The sequence below is a fragment of the Musa acuminata genome, chromosome BXJ3-4 (assembly GCF_036884655.1).
Source record: "Musa acuminata AAA Group cultivar baxijiao chromosome BXJ3-4, Cavendish_Baxijiao_AAA, whole genome shotgun sequence".
NCBI lineage: Eukaryota > Viridiplantae > Streptophyta > Magnoliopsida > Zingiberales > Musaceae > Musa > Musa acuminata.
Window position 1 is genome coordinate 8446618 of NC_088352.1, and position 14131 is coordinate 8460748.

The following is a 14131-nucleotide window of genomic DNA, read 5'->3' on the forward strand; positions in this document are numbered from 1 at the left end:
TCCCATATTTGGTGTAATCTTTTAAATGTTCTTCATCGTCGCTCGTTGTGTGGTGTCATTGTCTCTTTGTCGCCCGTGGAGGCTTTGGTGTTGTTCCGGTTGCCATCGCACCACTCATAGAGGTCTCATCATTATAGGCCTCTCATGAGGCCCCCCATGTTGTTGTTCCCATTGCCATCGCACCACTCATAGAGGTCTCATCATCATAGGCCTCGCGAGGCCCTTTGTCACTGTCCTCTTCACCTTTGCCTCGAAGGCGTCATATTCATCCTCGAAGCCTTGTAGGCCTCGTGAGGCTCCTCGCTCTCCACCACTTTCGTCCCTTGTTTTTTTCGTCGCACGAGGTTTCCCTCTCTCTCTCTCTCTCTCTCTCTCTCTCTCTTGCATGGCCCATTGAGTCGAGCATTGCTCATGCCCGAGTTGCATGCGGCAAGGGGTATTTACAAAATTACATAACATAGGTTGCACCATCTTGAAAAAATAAAAACAATAGCACCTTACAGGAAAAACTCAAAATGGGTTTTTTCAGAAAAATTACCCAGAAAAGAATTAAGATTATTTGTAACAATTTGGAGTAACCATGATCACTCATTGTCTTGATAGTATTAACAATTAAAAACCAAGCTTTTATATAACAAGATATTTTTTGCACACTGCACTTCTTGGCAGTCTTACCATTTGCAGTTGCATGATGTCAAACTTAAGTTGAGCATCAAAATAGTCAACAGCAGGAACTCAAAAGGAAATTATTGGAGACAAAAATCTGATAGAAAAACATATAGTTCATCAGAGAATTTACGTAAAGACTTCGATATGCATTAGAGTTTGAGAAAAACGAACTCTTCAATGGCAGGAATGTCCCCGATTTTCTTGAGAGCTTCTTTGGTAGGTTCGTCGTCGACGCCAATAGCCATGACTGCGTGCTTCCTGGGAGCAATCCTGCCGACGCTCATGAAGCTCACATTCACGTTCTGCTCGCCCAAAATGCTTCCCACGGTGCCGATCATCCCGGGCTGATCGACCTGCCTGCACAGTATCAGGCTTCCTTCCATGCTAGCATCCACCTGGAATGATCCAACCTTAGTCAAATGGGGGATGCCATCCTTCACCCTGCCTTCTACTGTAATTTCTCCCGTCTCTGAGGCTGCTGTAGGAAATTTAGACTCCACATTGGCAATGTGGACCTGGATGGAATCTATAGGGTCCTCCGGTGAACCATCCAAGAGAATCCTCTCCTCCGCAATACGAATGCCTCGCTGCTTAGCGGTGAAATCAGCATTGACGATATTAACGTGAACATCTGATACGGGCTCAATGAGACCCTTGGTGATCATGGCTCGGAGCAATCTGGTGTCGAGATCTCCACGAGTTATTGCGATTGTGTATGTCACTTTCACTGATTTCACACCACTGCCTCCAGCCACAAGTTGTACAGCTAGCCTACCAAGCTTCTCAGCTAAGACCACAAATGGTGTAAGCTCAGAAAGAACCTGGAAAGCAAGTGAAAAGAATTACCATGTCAACTACCATAAACGGAGTGATAACAAGGGGTAGTTTCCTGTATCAGCATATACATTTGTTAAAAAGATTGTGTTACTGAGATCTTGATTTGCAACATATGTATTCAAGGTTTGAATTTTGGCATGCTGAACCTCACTATAGTTTGAGCAGCTAATGCCAAATGGTTTGACCCTTGCAAATTTAGATATGTTTCTGCTCTTTCCTTGGAGATATAAGGTGCACAATGAATTAGATGAAGATACAGAGGTGATCATACCTCAGCAGGAACCATTGGTGCATTTACTGAAGTAGATGCGAGCTCCCCCTTCAAAGCTCCAAGAACAGCTTCAGCTATTTCGATTGCCACTTCTTCCTGAATATTGATTCAGACATGAGAACCAAGAAAAGGAAAGCCTCTATGTCTCATTTACCTAAAGAATTCTAATTTTTTTAGAGTGAGAACATGAGCATATTAAACTCCATACCTGCGCTTCAACAGTGCTGGCACCAAGATGTGGTGTAGCTGTAACTTTTTCATGCAGAACCAGCTTATCGTCTGCAGTTGGAGGTTCTTTTGTGAACACATCTAGAGCAGCCTGAATGAACCAGGGAAAATTTAGATATCAGCTTTCTACTACGTCCAGCACAAGAGTCAAATGGACAAAAGAATAAAAGGATCCTAGAGAAGAAGTATACCTGTGCGACCACTCCAGAATCCAATGCCTTTACTAAAGCGTCTTCATCTATCACACCACCACGTGCAACATTTATAATTCTAACTCCGTTTTTCATCTTTGCAAAAGCTTCATCATTAAGAATTTTAGAAGTGGAAGGAGTCAGAGGCATATGCAATGAGATAAAATCTGCCCTTGCGATAGCTTCATCAAACGTCACCAAATCCACCCCTACAGCATGAGCACGATCAGCAGCAGCATATGGATCGTGTGCGATGACATGCAGCCCCAGTCCTTTGGCACGACGAGCAACTTCTGATCCAACTTTTCCAAACCCCAAAATTGCAAGCGTCTTACCAACAAGTGATACACCAACATATTTGTTACGTTCCCATTTTCCTGAAAGTAATAGAGCCGCAAATCCCATAAGCGAGTGGCTTGAAGGGGTGCTATCTCTTAATTCGAATCTAGTACAGCTGGGGCATTCAGGAATGATTCATATCCATGCGGGTTCAGCATCTATGAAATTATTGCAGGCTGGCAGCTACAAAAGTTGATTGACTAAGAATTTTTCATGCAACATAGAATAAGTTCAAAAATGTGAAATAAACAGTTACAAATATTCATGGTGCCTCTATAACACTATTCATGTTGTTTATTGGAAATAACCTAGGTCAAGTTGGTGCTTGATAAATTTGCAAAACCTAAGGGGAAAATTCTTTTCCAATATGATGAAAACCTAGTGACTAATAAGAAAGATAAGTAATATTTTCAGCGACAGAATTACCCCAAAGAAATCCAGTGATACAACAGATAACCGTGGTGGTGAGTCCTTTATTTTCCTTTCATCTCAACTAATATCTTCTTTTTGCTACCCCCGAATATTCAAAACATAGATAAAAATATTTTGCTTGCTCATCTATGCTTTCATCCTACACTACAATGAGCCCCTCAAATTAAGTAATAGGAAGTTACCACATGTCACTATTTGCCTCAGTTTGGCATCATGAATCTATCTCGATGGCTCACCATTAGTGAGAGAGGAATTTTGGGCAGCAGACAAGGAGAAATTGCTAAAACAAAAAAACAAAACAAAAGCAAAGGCTAGCGTTGCCCTATAGAGGGTTGGGGATGGTAACTGTGGACCATCATCCAGTTCCTCATTTGAAATTGTGTCTGCGTACCCCTTGTCTAACAAATTGTGCAGAAAATCAAGACACTTTCCCCTTGTGCAGATTCAGTCAAGCTGACTCCTTTTGTGCAGCTGCGTGACAAAGAAGGGACACGGATTAGCAATATAAGACTAACCCCATGATAAGTAAAAAGATCTGTGATCCTATTAACTACCAATCAAGCCTTCCATCATTTGGAGACTTACTTGACTTGAGCACAGGAGGACCATGTTAGACCCATTTTCAACGTCCCCTTCTTTCTTATAGGACAAGTTCTAGTACTCTTGGGTTGGAAGCTCCAACGCAAGAGCAGAGCCTTGGACCGTCGAATGCTAAGGATAAAGTGAACCTGACATGGAACTTGATCATAGCAGAAGAAGGGCCATCCTAGCTACTACCTCCACATCAACAAAACAATAAAATTCGACACCATCGGGCATGTTATCTATGTCACTAATGAGATGATTACTATGCAAAGAAACAAATTCGAGACAGCATATAGTGGATCATTCATTGCTTCTTGTTTAATAACAAGGGTAATCAAGGAGTAATAGAATCAAAGATTTAATAACAAATGAGCTAATATTTGACACATGAATAACTTGACTTTTCTCACGATCTTGATTGCATAGTTAGGAAGCAAGAAGTACATTTACTGAATATAATGCATTGATGAGCTTTAAGAATATTTAGAAATAGATGAAAATGTTTATATACATTCGATATAATTTACTATTTTGACATGGACTTGATATGATGATTAATGTTGCCATGAACAAAATTATAATAAATCGACAAAAGACTTTCATATGCAGCGACATAACTAGATGGTGCCAATAAGAAAAAAACTCCAATCACATGAAGATGACGACTGCAAGAAACAATTATGTAAACGACATGAATAATGCAATATGGTTTATGTGGAAGCCTTGTGGAAGAAAACCAATGTATCTCAGTAGCAGCCCAATAACATGATCAACATGTTCATAATACTAATGATGGATTTGGCTTCCATTTCTTGATGTTATATCTTGGTTTATTTTATCAATCCATAGTAGCATTTATTGGTAAAACTGTTTTTGAGACTTTTACATGGTATGCTATAGTACTAAACAAATTTTCGTGAGGAATGCATCATCATTTAGTTCCAACAAGAAAGATGAGTGACTCTTGATATCGCGACCATACGGTTCCGCGTGATCCCAAGGATCACTTACTCTTCCCCATCTGTCATGAAGCAAACTATCAAAGAGCGAGAAATAAGAATATGTCTCATTTTGTAAGAGAAAGGATCAGACCAGATTTCATGGAGGCGTCCGATCGAGCGATGTTTCGGGCCATGGCGGTGAGCAGAGCGATCCCATGCTCGGCAGCGGCCACCGTGTTCGCGGTGGGCGCGTTGACAACGAGGCAGCCATGCTCAGTGGCGGCGGCGAGGTCCACATTGTCGATCCCGACCCCGGCGCGCCCGACGACCCTAAGCCTACCGCCGGAGGCCTCGAAGACGTCGCGGCCGACCTTGGTGCCGCTCCGCACGATGAGAGCGTCGCAGAGCGCGATCTTGGCACGGAGCTCCTCGGGGGAGAGGTTGTACGCGCAGTCGACGTCCGCGAAGCCCTTGAGGAGGTCCAGCCCGCCTCGGCCGAGTTTCTCGGCGACCAGGACACGGGGCTTCGAGTTCGCCTCGCCGGGCTCCTCCGCCATCGCGACGAACCGCGGGCGGCGTTGGCGGAGGAAGGGGGTGGCGGGGAGGCGGGAGGGGAGGAGGGGGCGGCGGGAGAGGGAGAGGGGATCAGCAGGGGCGAAGATGGCTGCCATTTCAGGTAGGCCGAGAGAGACTTGGGACGATGGGGCTCGAAAGATCGAGTCGATGGAGCGTAACGGCTTCGAGTGCAACGCTGAGGGTTTTATACCGACATCGCATCGTCCATTTCGTGCTCAACTAATTTCTTAAAATGCTTTTAATTTCTTAAAATGATAAAAATACACTTTCATTTTTTCGGTCAAAATTACAATTTTTTTGAATAAATTATAGTAATTATTGCTTCAATAGTATAAGTTATAATGCTTAAATTCTCATAAATCATAATTATTAATCTTATTATATTTATATATTATAGTTTTATAAAATAATTTATTTGAAAATTTTTAGTATTTTTTTCAAATGAAGATTAATAATATTTTGATATATTTTAAAATAAAGGATGACATGTCTTTATGTTTTATATAACCTTAAATTTAGATATATAATTTTTAAATAATACTATAATATTTATTTTGTTTATAAAAAAGAATGATAATAAAGAAATAGGCACTCTTAGTTATGATTTTTTTTTAATGGACTTACGGCACTATAACTTTAATAAAAATATTATGATTGAGGTTTGATTAATTGAAATTCTCACTAACTATAAGTATCAAACTTGCTAGAGGTCTTGAGGTATTATAGAATAATTTATATGATATTTTGAATGAAAATAATGAAGGTTTTGATATATTCTAAATAAAGCATGATAAAAATATTAAGTTTTTTCCACAATATCTTAAATTTAGGTCCAAGTATCTTAGAAAATTTTATAATATATATGATAATGTAATGTATCCTAATGACAATAAAACAAAATGAGACGTTAGTATTTACAGTATTGTTGAATGAATTTATAGTATTTACTCAATCAATAGTAACTCTATTATAAAAACACTATAACTCTATTAAAAAATATAAATTTTGATCAATTTAGCTTAAACTATTTTTTAATGAAAAATCTCTTTTTTAAAGGTATTTTGATCTTTTACATAGGAAAGGATATGTTTGACACGGTCATTTCGATACTTTTACAGGATATGTTTGATACAGTCATTCCGATATTTATTATAGGATTTTGACACTGTCATTCCGATACTCAAGTTATTTTGAAGCCTTACATGTGTTAAAAATAAAAATAAAACTTTGAATCTCAAATTATACATTAAGTAGAGAATATTCTTGGAATGAATAATAATATTCTCTCTTTTATCTCCTATTTTACTAACTTGTCATCGTATCAAACTCAAATATTATATATAGAAGTGAAATTTTTGTTAGGAAGGAGAGAAAAGACCCAAGTAAGTCACCCAAGATGAAGGCATATTCTAAGTTGTTATTTTTCCTCAATTAGGAGTGATTCGCTCCTACATCCATTTAATGTCATGGTTGCATTGCATATCCAAATATTTGAGGATATAAGGAAGCTTCAATTCCTTGCATTTCATCAGTGTCTTATCTTTTAATTCATGTCAAAATCTATATTTCATTAGTTTATTTAGTAAAGATTTTGTTAATAACTCTCACTTGATCCCATTGACATCGAATTGGATATAATACAATTATATATATATATATATATATATATATATATATATATATATATATATATATATATATATATATATATATATATATATAAAGATTAAACCAAGTTCATAGCATCATTATTTTATAATTAAAAAAATCAATCCAATCAAAATATATAGAAACTTGTCCCCTCTAATTTTTATCTATGCAATCGCATAGAGTATGTTGTTCCCTTTGGGATGTAATAGACTATGTAAGTTACTTATAACACCGGTTGAATTAGATTTTAACGATGAAATTAATTAATGAGTCTATCGGACTAAATATATTTTTTAGATAAAATATTAAAAATACTTCAATCACGGACTTGGATCATCGAATGGGCCAACTATCAAGCTGGAGAGTTGGATATTACATTGAAAAATTATAATATAAAAAATTGGATATTAAGCCGAAAAATTGGTTGACGTACTGGAGATCGGACTTCATGCTATAGGTTCGGGCATCATGCTAGAAGGATCGAATATTATGCTGAAAAATTAAACATCATGGAAAAACTGATATGCTAGTGAAATGAGCGATATACCGAAGGAAAAGACGATATGTCGGAGGTTCAGATGAAATAACAAAAGATTGAATGAAATATCAAAAAAGTGTACAATGTGCCAAAACCAACTTAAATATGTCGAATATATGGTTAATTTATTAAGATCATTTTGGGTCAATTTGAATTGGTAATGAGCTGAAACAATACTAACTTATCAATAAAGGTAATGAGCCTAAAGCTAGATTGAACATATTGGAATGCTAAATAAGTGGCCTAAAGTAAGCCTAGGCGGTAGTACCACCAGGCCCATGGTACTACCGTCATAAGTAGTATTGCTTGTACTATTTTGTGCTTGTCCAGCTTTCTAATGATAATACCACATAGGGTGACGATAATATCACATAGGCCGATAGTAGTATAGTTAGAGTCAATATTCATAGACACGTTATGACGGTAGTACCATCCAGTGCCGATGGTAGTACCACTCATATCTCGAAATTTCGAGGATTTGAATTTTTGGCTCAATTCTTAAAGTCTTTTAGACCTATAAATACCTTACTTAGGCTTGATTAATGGAGTATTTATTCTTGAGAAAAAAGTATTATAAACTCTCATTTTGAGAATAGTTTGAATTTTCTCCTCCAGTTTGGTTATAATTTTAAGTTGTAGGAGGTGAGAGATCTTATGTAAAGAGAGAGTACCAAGGTTATATCCTCAGCTTGAAAAATAAAAAATTTAAAACAAGAGTAATTGATCTTCGTCAATTGAAAAAGAGAATCCGATAGTAAAAACTAATGACCTCGAAGGAAGAAAAATGGAGAGTAGACATAGGTCGAAAAGTCTCAACCGTTATAAATCGATTCGTCTCTCTTTACTTGTTCTTTACTTATGACTTAGCTTTATTATTATGATTTTACCTTTGATTAATCAAGATTTTGAAACATATTGATTTACCGATCTGGGTTTTAAAATTAATTAAAAATATTATTATACTAATTTACACCCCTCCACTCTTTCGGTCGTCGTTAAGATCCTAATAGCACCCTCGCGTATTGATTAAATACTATAAAGTAGTACTCTCAAAATTTTCTGATGTTAATAACATCCCCTGGGGAGTTAGTTAGCAAAAGCCTATGAGCTCCACTCTATTAGCAACCATTATCCAAAGTAGTTGACACTCTATTAACCGTTTGACAAAGCGAAAATGAATCCTAAATTACCTATATCTCGAGTTTTAATGATGACCAACCCTTATCCCTTTGTACTCATCTATGTTGAATCTCGTATTTTGATGATGAAACTACTTGATATATGTTTATGATTTAATCTGCGTTTTGAGTGACGTAGGATGCTTCGATCAGGATGAGACAATTAAAGCAGGAAAATCATGTTTGTGCCGAAGGAACATGTCAGAAGATTGGACGTCGGGCCGGTGGATCGGTCGGCGTATCGACAGAAGGCTTCGGGCCGTGGACTCGGGCATCGGGCCAAGAAGAGCGGGTATTGTGCCAAGGATATCGGAGTTGCGGAGTCAACTGGCCGATTGGGCAATAGGCTGCACGAGAGGACGATGCGCCGAAGAATCGGACGAAGCGTCGAGGGACCAATGACATGTCAGACAACTTGGTTAATTGCTTAGGATTAATTGTCTCGATTGAAGTTTTGTTTTAATTGTGCAGGATTAACTATGATAACGATGAAGACATAAAGCGAAACAAAGTGTCGGAGTCAAGCGCGAAGGATTTGTTGCGAGTTCGAGAGTTCGACGGAAGTCCGAAGATTCGTTGGGAGTTCGCGGAGCTCGCCGAGAAAGATCGGAGCTTGCCGAAGAAGCTCGTTGGAACTCGCTAAGAACAAATCGTGAAGTCTAGGAGCTTGCCGGGAGTCCGCAGAATGGTTTCCGAGAGTTCATCGGAAGACCGCCGGAAGTTTGCCGGAAGCTCGCTAGAAGAAGTCTTGACTTGCGGACTTTGTAATAGCTTAGAAAATGTCTTTAAATTCATAGTTAGCACGTTAATTAGGGTTAGGATTAGGTGTTAATCCTATAACCCAAGTAGGGGCCAATTAGGCCCAAGTTCGGACTGGTTTGGACCAAGTTTGGAGCCAAACCAAGTGAGCTGGAATAGTGAAGAGGTGCCACCTCTCCAGCCTGGAGGTGCAACCGCCAGGGCTGTGAGGTTGGGCGGTGCAACCGCCCCAGCCAGGAGGTGGAACCGCCAGGGGTGCGAGGCTGGGAGGTGCAACCGCCCCAGCCAAGAGGTTGCACCGCCAGAGCTCAAGTTTCGAGCTCTGCCAGGCGATGCAACCACTGAGCTCAGTCTTCGAGCTCTGGCAGAGAGGTGCATCAGCCTGAGCTCAGTCTCGAGCTCTGCCAGGTGATGCATTCACCAAGCTCAGTCTTCGAGCTCTGGCAGAGAGGTGCATCAGCCTGAGCTCAGTTTCGAGCTCTGCCAGGTGATGCAACCACCAAGCTCAGATTTCGAGCTCTGCCAGGTGATGCAACCACCAAGCTCAGTCTTCGAGCTCTGCCAGGTGATGCAACCATCGAGCTCAGTCTTCGAGCTCTGGCAGAGAGAAGCAATCGCCTGAGCTCAGTCTTCGAGCTCTGCCAGGCGGTGCCACCTCTCCAGTCAAGAGGTGCAACCGCCTGATCCCAGAATTCTGGGATTTGATCGATTTGATCGTTTTGAGCTCGAATTTTGAATTGGGTTGGGGCCTATAAATACCCCACCCATTCAGCACTGAAAAGATACAGACCTACACCGAAATCTTGATCTTTTCTGTGATTCTAAGAGCTCAAAAGTAAAGTGAGGAGAGAAAGGTCTGTAAAGGTTGTCTCCTAAGCCTGTCAAAAGGAGAGAAACTGTAAAAGGGCAGTTAGCCTTCGCCCATTGAAGGAAGGCACCTAGTTGACGTCGGCAACCTCGTCGGTGGAGGAAGCCAAAAGTGGAGTAGGTCAAGGCTGACCGAACCACTCTAAATCTCTGGTTTGCGTTTATTTTCGAGCACTTTATCATTACTGCAAACCTCCTTCATTGCTACTGCTCTCTGCGCTTTCACGAACAAGTTCTAAGTGCTGTTCTTCCGAATCTGCATTCAGACGTAAATTTATATTTTCATACATTACTGTTTACGTTTACGTTTGATTCTGCAGAACTGTCTTCCGTGCTTTTACGAACGAGCTTCTTTGCAGTTTACACTTACATTTTGATCCTATTGATAACTGCAAACTTTCCTCTACGATTTTACGAACGAGTTTCAGCATTTAGACGTAAAACTGCATTCAGACGTAAATCGGCTTTCCTCGCTCAATCATCAGATTTCAGTTCACGTTTACGTCTTGATTTCAACTGCATACTGCCTTCTGCGAGTATACAAACAAGTTTCAAAGTTTAGACGTAAATCTGCGTCTAGACGTAAAACTGCGTTTAGACGTAAATCTGCGTTTAGACGTAAATCTGAGTTTAAGACGTAAATCTGAGTTTAGACGTAAATCTGCGTTTAGACGTAAAACTGCGTTTAGACGTAAATCTGCGTTTAGACGTAAATCTGCGTTTAGACGTAAATCTACGTTTAGACGTAAATCTGCGTTTAGACGTAAATCTGAGTTTAGACGTAAACTGCGCTTAGACGCAAAACTGCGCTTAGACGCAATCTGCGCTTAGACGCAAACTGCACTTAGATACAAACTGAGAATTTGCTTTTGCATCATAATAGTTTTTGAACGAACGCAGCTTTTGGTTTTTAATCGCTGTAAGATTTCCGCTGCACTAATTCACCCCCCCCCTCTTAGTGCTCTCGATCCTAACAATTGGTATCAGAGCGGGGTATTTCTCATTTCGGATTTACACCCGAGAGAAATGACTTTTCAAGAGGGCTGTTCGGTCTTTCGTCCACCGTTCTTTAACGGATTGGACTACACTTATTGGAAAACTCGAATGAGAGTTTTCTTAATTTCTCTAAATCTGGATTTATGGAATATCATTAAAAACGGTTTTCAACTTCCCTCCAAACCGATGAACGAATGGTTGGTTTTGGAGAAGAAGAATTTTTCTTTAAACGCAAAGGCTATGAATGCCTTATTTTGCGCATTGGACAAAAATGAGTTCAATCGGATTTCTACGTGTGAAACGGCTTTCGATATTTGGCGCACTCTTGAAATCACGCACGAGGGAACTAGTAGAGTCAAAGACTCGAAAGTTAATATTCTACTGCTTGATTTCGAGCTTTTTCATATGAAACCAAGCGAAACCGTTGTTGACATGTACACCCGTTTTACGGATGTCGTCAATGGTTTAAAATCACTTGGTAAAAGCTTTTCGGATTTTGAACTCGTTAACAAAGTTTTGCGCTCACTTTCTAAAACTTGGGATTCAAAAGTAACTGCTATTCAAGAATCGAAAAACTTGAACCATTTTCCACTTGAAGAACTAATTGGTTCATTGATCACATATGAAATGACGTGCAATGCACGTGAAGAACTTGAGAACCACCTTCCAAAGAACAGGAAGGATTTGGAACTCTGGACAAATGAATGCCACTTGAGCGATGACTCAAGTGATGAGGACAATGATGAACAAACCAACCTTCCAAAGAACAGGAAGGATTTGGGACATAGAACATTTGAAGACCACTCGAGCATAAGCTCAAGTGATGGTGAACTTAAAATGAAACGAAAATTAAAAAGCAAAAAGAATGGAACTACTTGCTTTAAACGCAAGAAGAAGAACAAAAATTGGGATGAATCGAGCTCCTCCGAAGAAGAGAAAGTCAACAAAAGCAAGGCGGCAAACTACGCCTTAACAGCCTACAATGATGAGGTAATCGAAATCCCCCTAATTTACTTCGAAATTACATGATGCATTTCATGATGCATTTTTCTTTTTCTTTAAATTTTCTTGAAAATTATATTTTTAATAATTTAATAATGAAAATGCAAAAATATGATCATGCTTGTAATCTTGAAAATGATAATGAAAATTGCATGTCTCATGTTAATGCAAGATAGAAATCTAATGATTTTACACCTAGTGAGATTAATCTTATTTATGTGCTTGAGAAGCAAGAATGTATATTTTGATGATTTTCATATTGCTTTTCAATGACGATACATGGCTTTTGTCTGGAAGGCTTGATATTTTTCATTGTCTTTGTTTATTAAATATAATCTATGGTTTTGACATAAAAATAAAGATTTGAGCATGCTATTATAAAGTCAATCATAAATTAAAACTAAAGAAGTTTTAGGCATTTATAAGAATCATTCAAAATTATGTTCAATGAAACCTTGCTTAATGTTGCAATGAAAATATTAAAGTTATACTTGATGATTTCAGATTTGACAAATGCTACACTTTAAATATGAATCATTCTTCAATCAGATTAAATGCTTCAATCATTTTCTATCTCTAAGAGTTCTCGATTTTGGTGAAATACAAGTGATAAATTCATTTATAATATCTTGTAAATCACTTGAATTATGAATGAGTTTTTCTTTTTTATGATGTGTTAAAGGAATCACTTAAAAAGAAAATGTTTTTCCCATTTTATCGAGATTAATGATTTCATGATATTATGTGAATCTCGAAACTGATTTTGATGAAATAGTAATAACGTTATTCATGTTATGAATCTTAAAAATGATAATATGCTTCATGTGATAATATGAATACATGAAACACTTATGATATTCTGTGTATTCATAAAATATTTATCTCATCATCCAATAACTCTTCTTGATATTCCTTATGAGATGAAATGAAATAATGCATGAAATACAAATGAGGAGTTAATGATCATGCATAATAGGATGTAATGAATTCTAGATACCATCGTTTGAATATCTATGATCATGCTGCCAAAATGATATATCATGAATGCTTGAATATCATGTTTGATATGCTTTTTCAGTATCATGCATAAATCTTTTGAAATGTAATGTTAATGAATTTGTGCATTGAAACTATAATGATGCACAAATAAGAATGATTACTTACCTTTGTCATGATTTAGAAATTGATGTAAAGGGTTTTTCCCTTGTTGACAATGACAAAGGGGGAGATAGCTAGCTTGTACAAGTCAAGAAGATGCAAAAACTTGATTTGCTAGCTTACCTATTTTAAGAAGCAAAGATTGCTAACTTGCTTATTTCAAGAAGAAAAATTGTCTTCTTGAACATCACTATCTTGAATATCTCAAGAAGCAAAACTTGCAATTTGCATATTGTAATAGGAAGCAAGAATCATGAGCTTACACAAGAAATTTATCTTGCAATTGCTTTCGAAATTTTTGCTAGCTTATATATTGTGAAACTTGTATATCGTAAAAATTGCTAGCTTGTTGGTCTAAAGAGAAGCAAAAAGTTGCTATCTCAAAAGAAGCAAATGTGCTATCTTGCCTATCTCAAGAGGCAAAAATGCTAACTTGCGCATCTAGCAAAGTGAGCAAAATTTTCAAGAAGCAAGAGTTGCCTTCTTGAACATCTCTAATTTGCTAGCTTGCATGATGTAGAACTTGCTATCTTGAACATTACCAAAAGTGCTATCTTATATGCTATAAAACTTGCATATCTAAAACTTGATAGCATGAATGTTCTAAGCATGATGTAACACTTGCTAAATCTTCTAGCTCCAAGATTGCATGATGATAAAACTTGATACTATGTTCTTCATGCAATGAGTTGAACCAATATCACACACACTTGTTTGTAGTACTTCTCCATTTTGTTGATGACAAAGGGGGAGAAGTATGTTGATGACATGACATGTGATGCATAAGTTTATGCATATGCTCATGTTGACGTGTTGCAAGTATTCATGATGAATATTGCAATGACTTGAATTCAGTGTGAATTCAAGGTTCTATCAATATGGCATATTGATAGGGGGAGTTTGTTTAAACTCCG

At 38.1% G+C, this 14131-nt stretch overlaps 1 protein-coding gene across 1 annotated transcript; it reads right to left on the reverse strand.

Annotated features, from left to right (window-relative positions):
• Positions 1–605: 605 nt before the first annotated feature.
• LOC103981666 (D-3-phosphoglycerate dehydrogenase 1, chloroplastic-like) lies at positions 606–5207 on the reverse strand. Its single transcript, XM_009398407.3, has 5 exons — positions 4645–5207; positions 2197–2573; positions 1986–2096; positions 1778–1873; positions 606–1490 (listed from the first exon to the last, which is right to left on the reverse strand). Exons 1-5 carry the CDS (start codon positions 5162–5164, stop codon positions 819–821), a joined length of 1776 nt encoding a protein of 591 aa, XP_009396682.2. The 5' UTR covers positions 5165–5207; the 3' UTR covers positions 606–818.
• Between the last annotated feature and the right edge of the window lie 8924 nt (positions 5208–14131).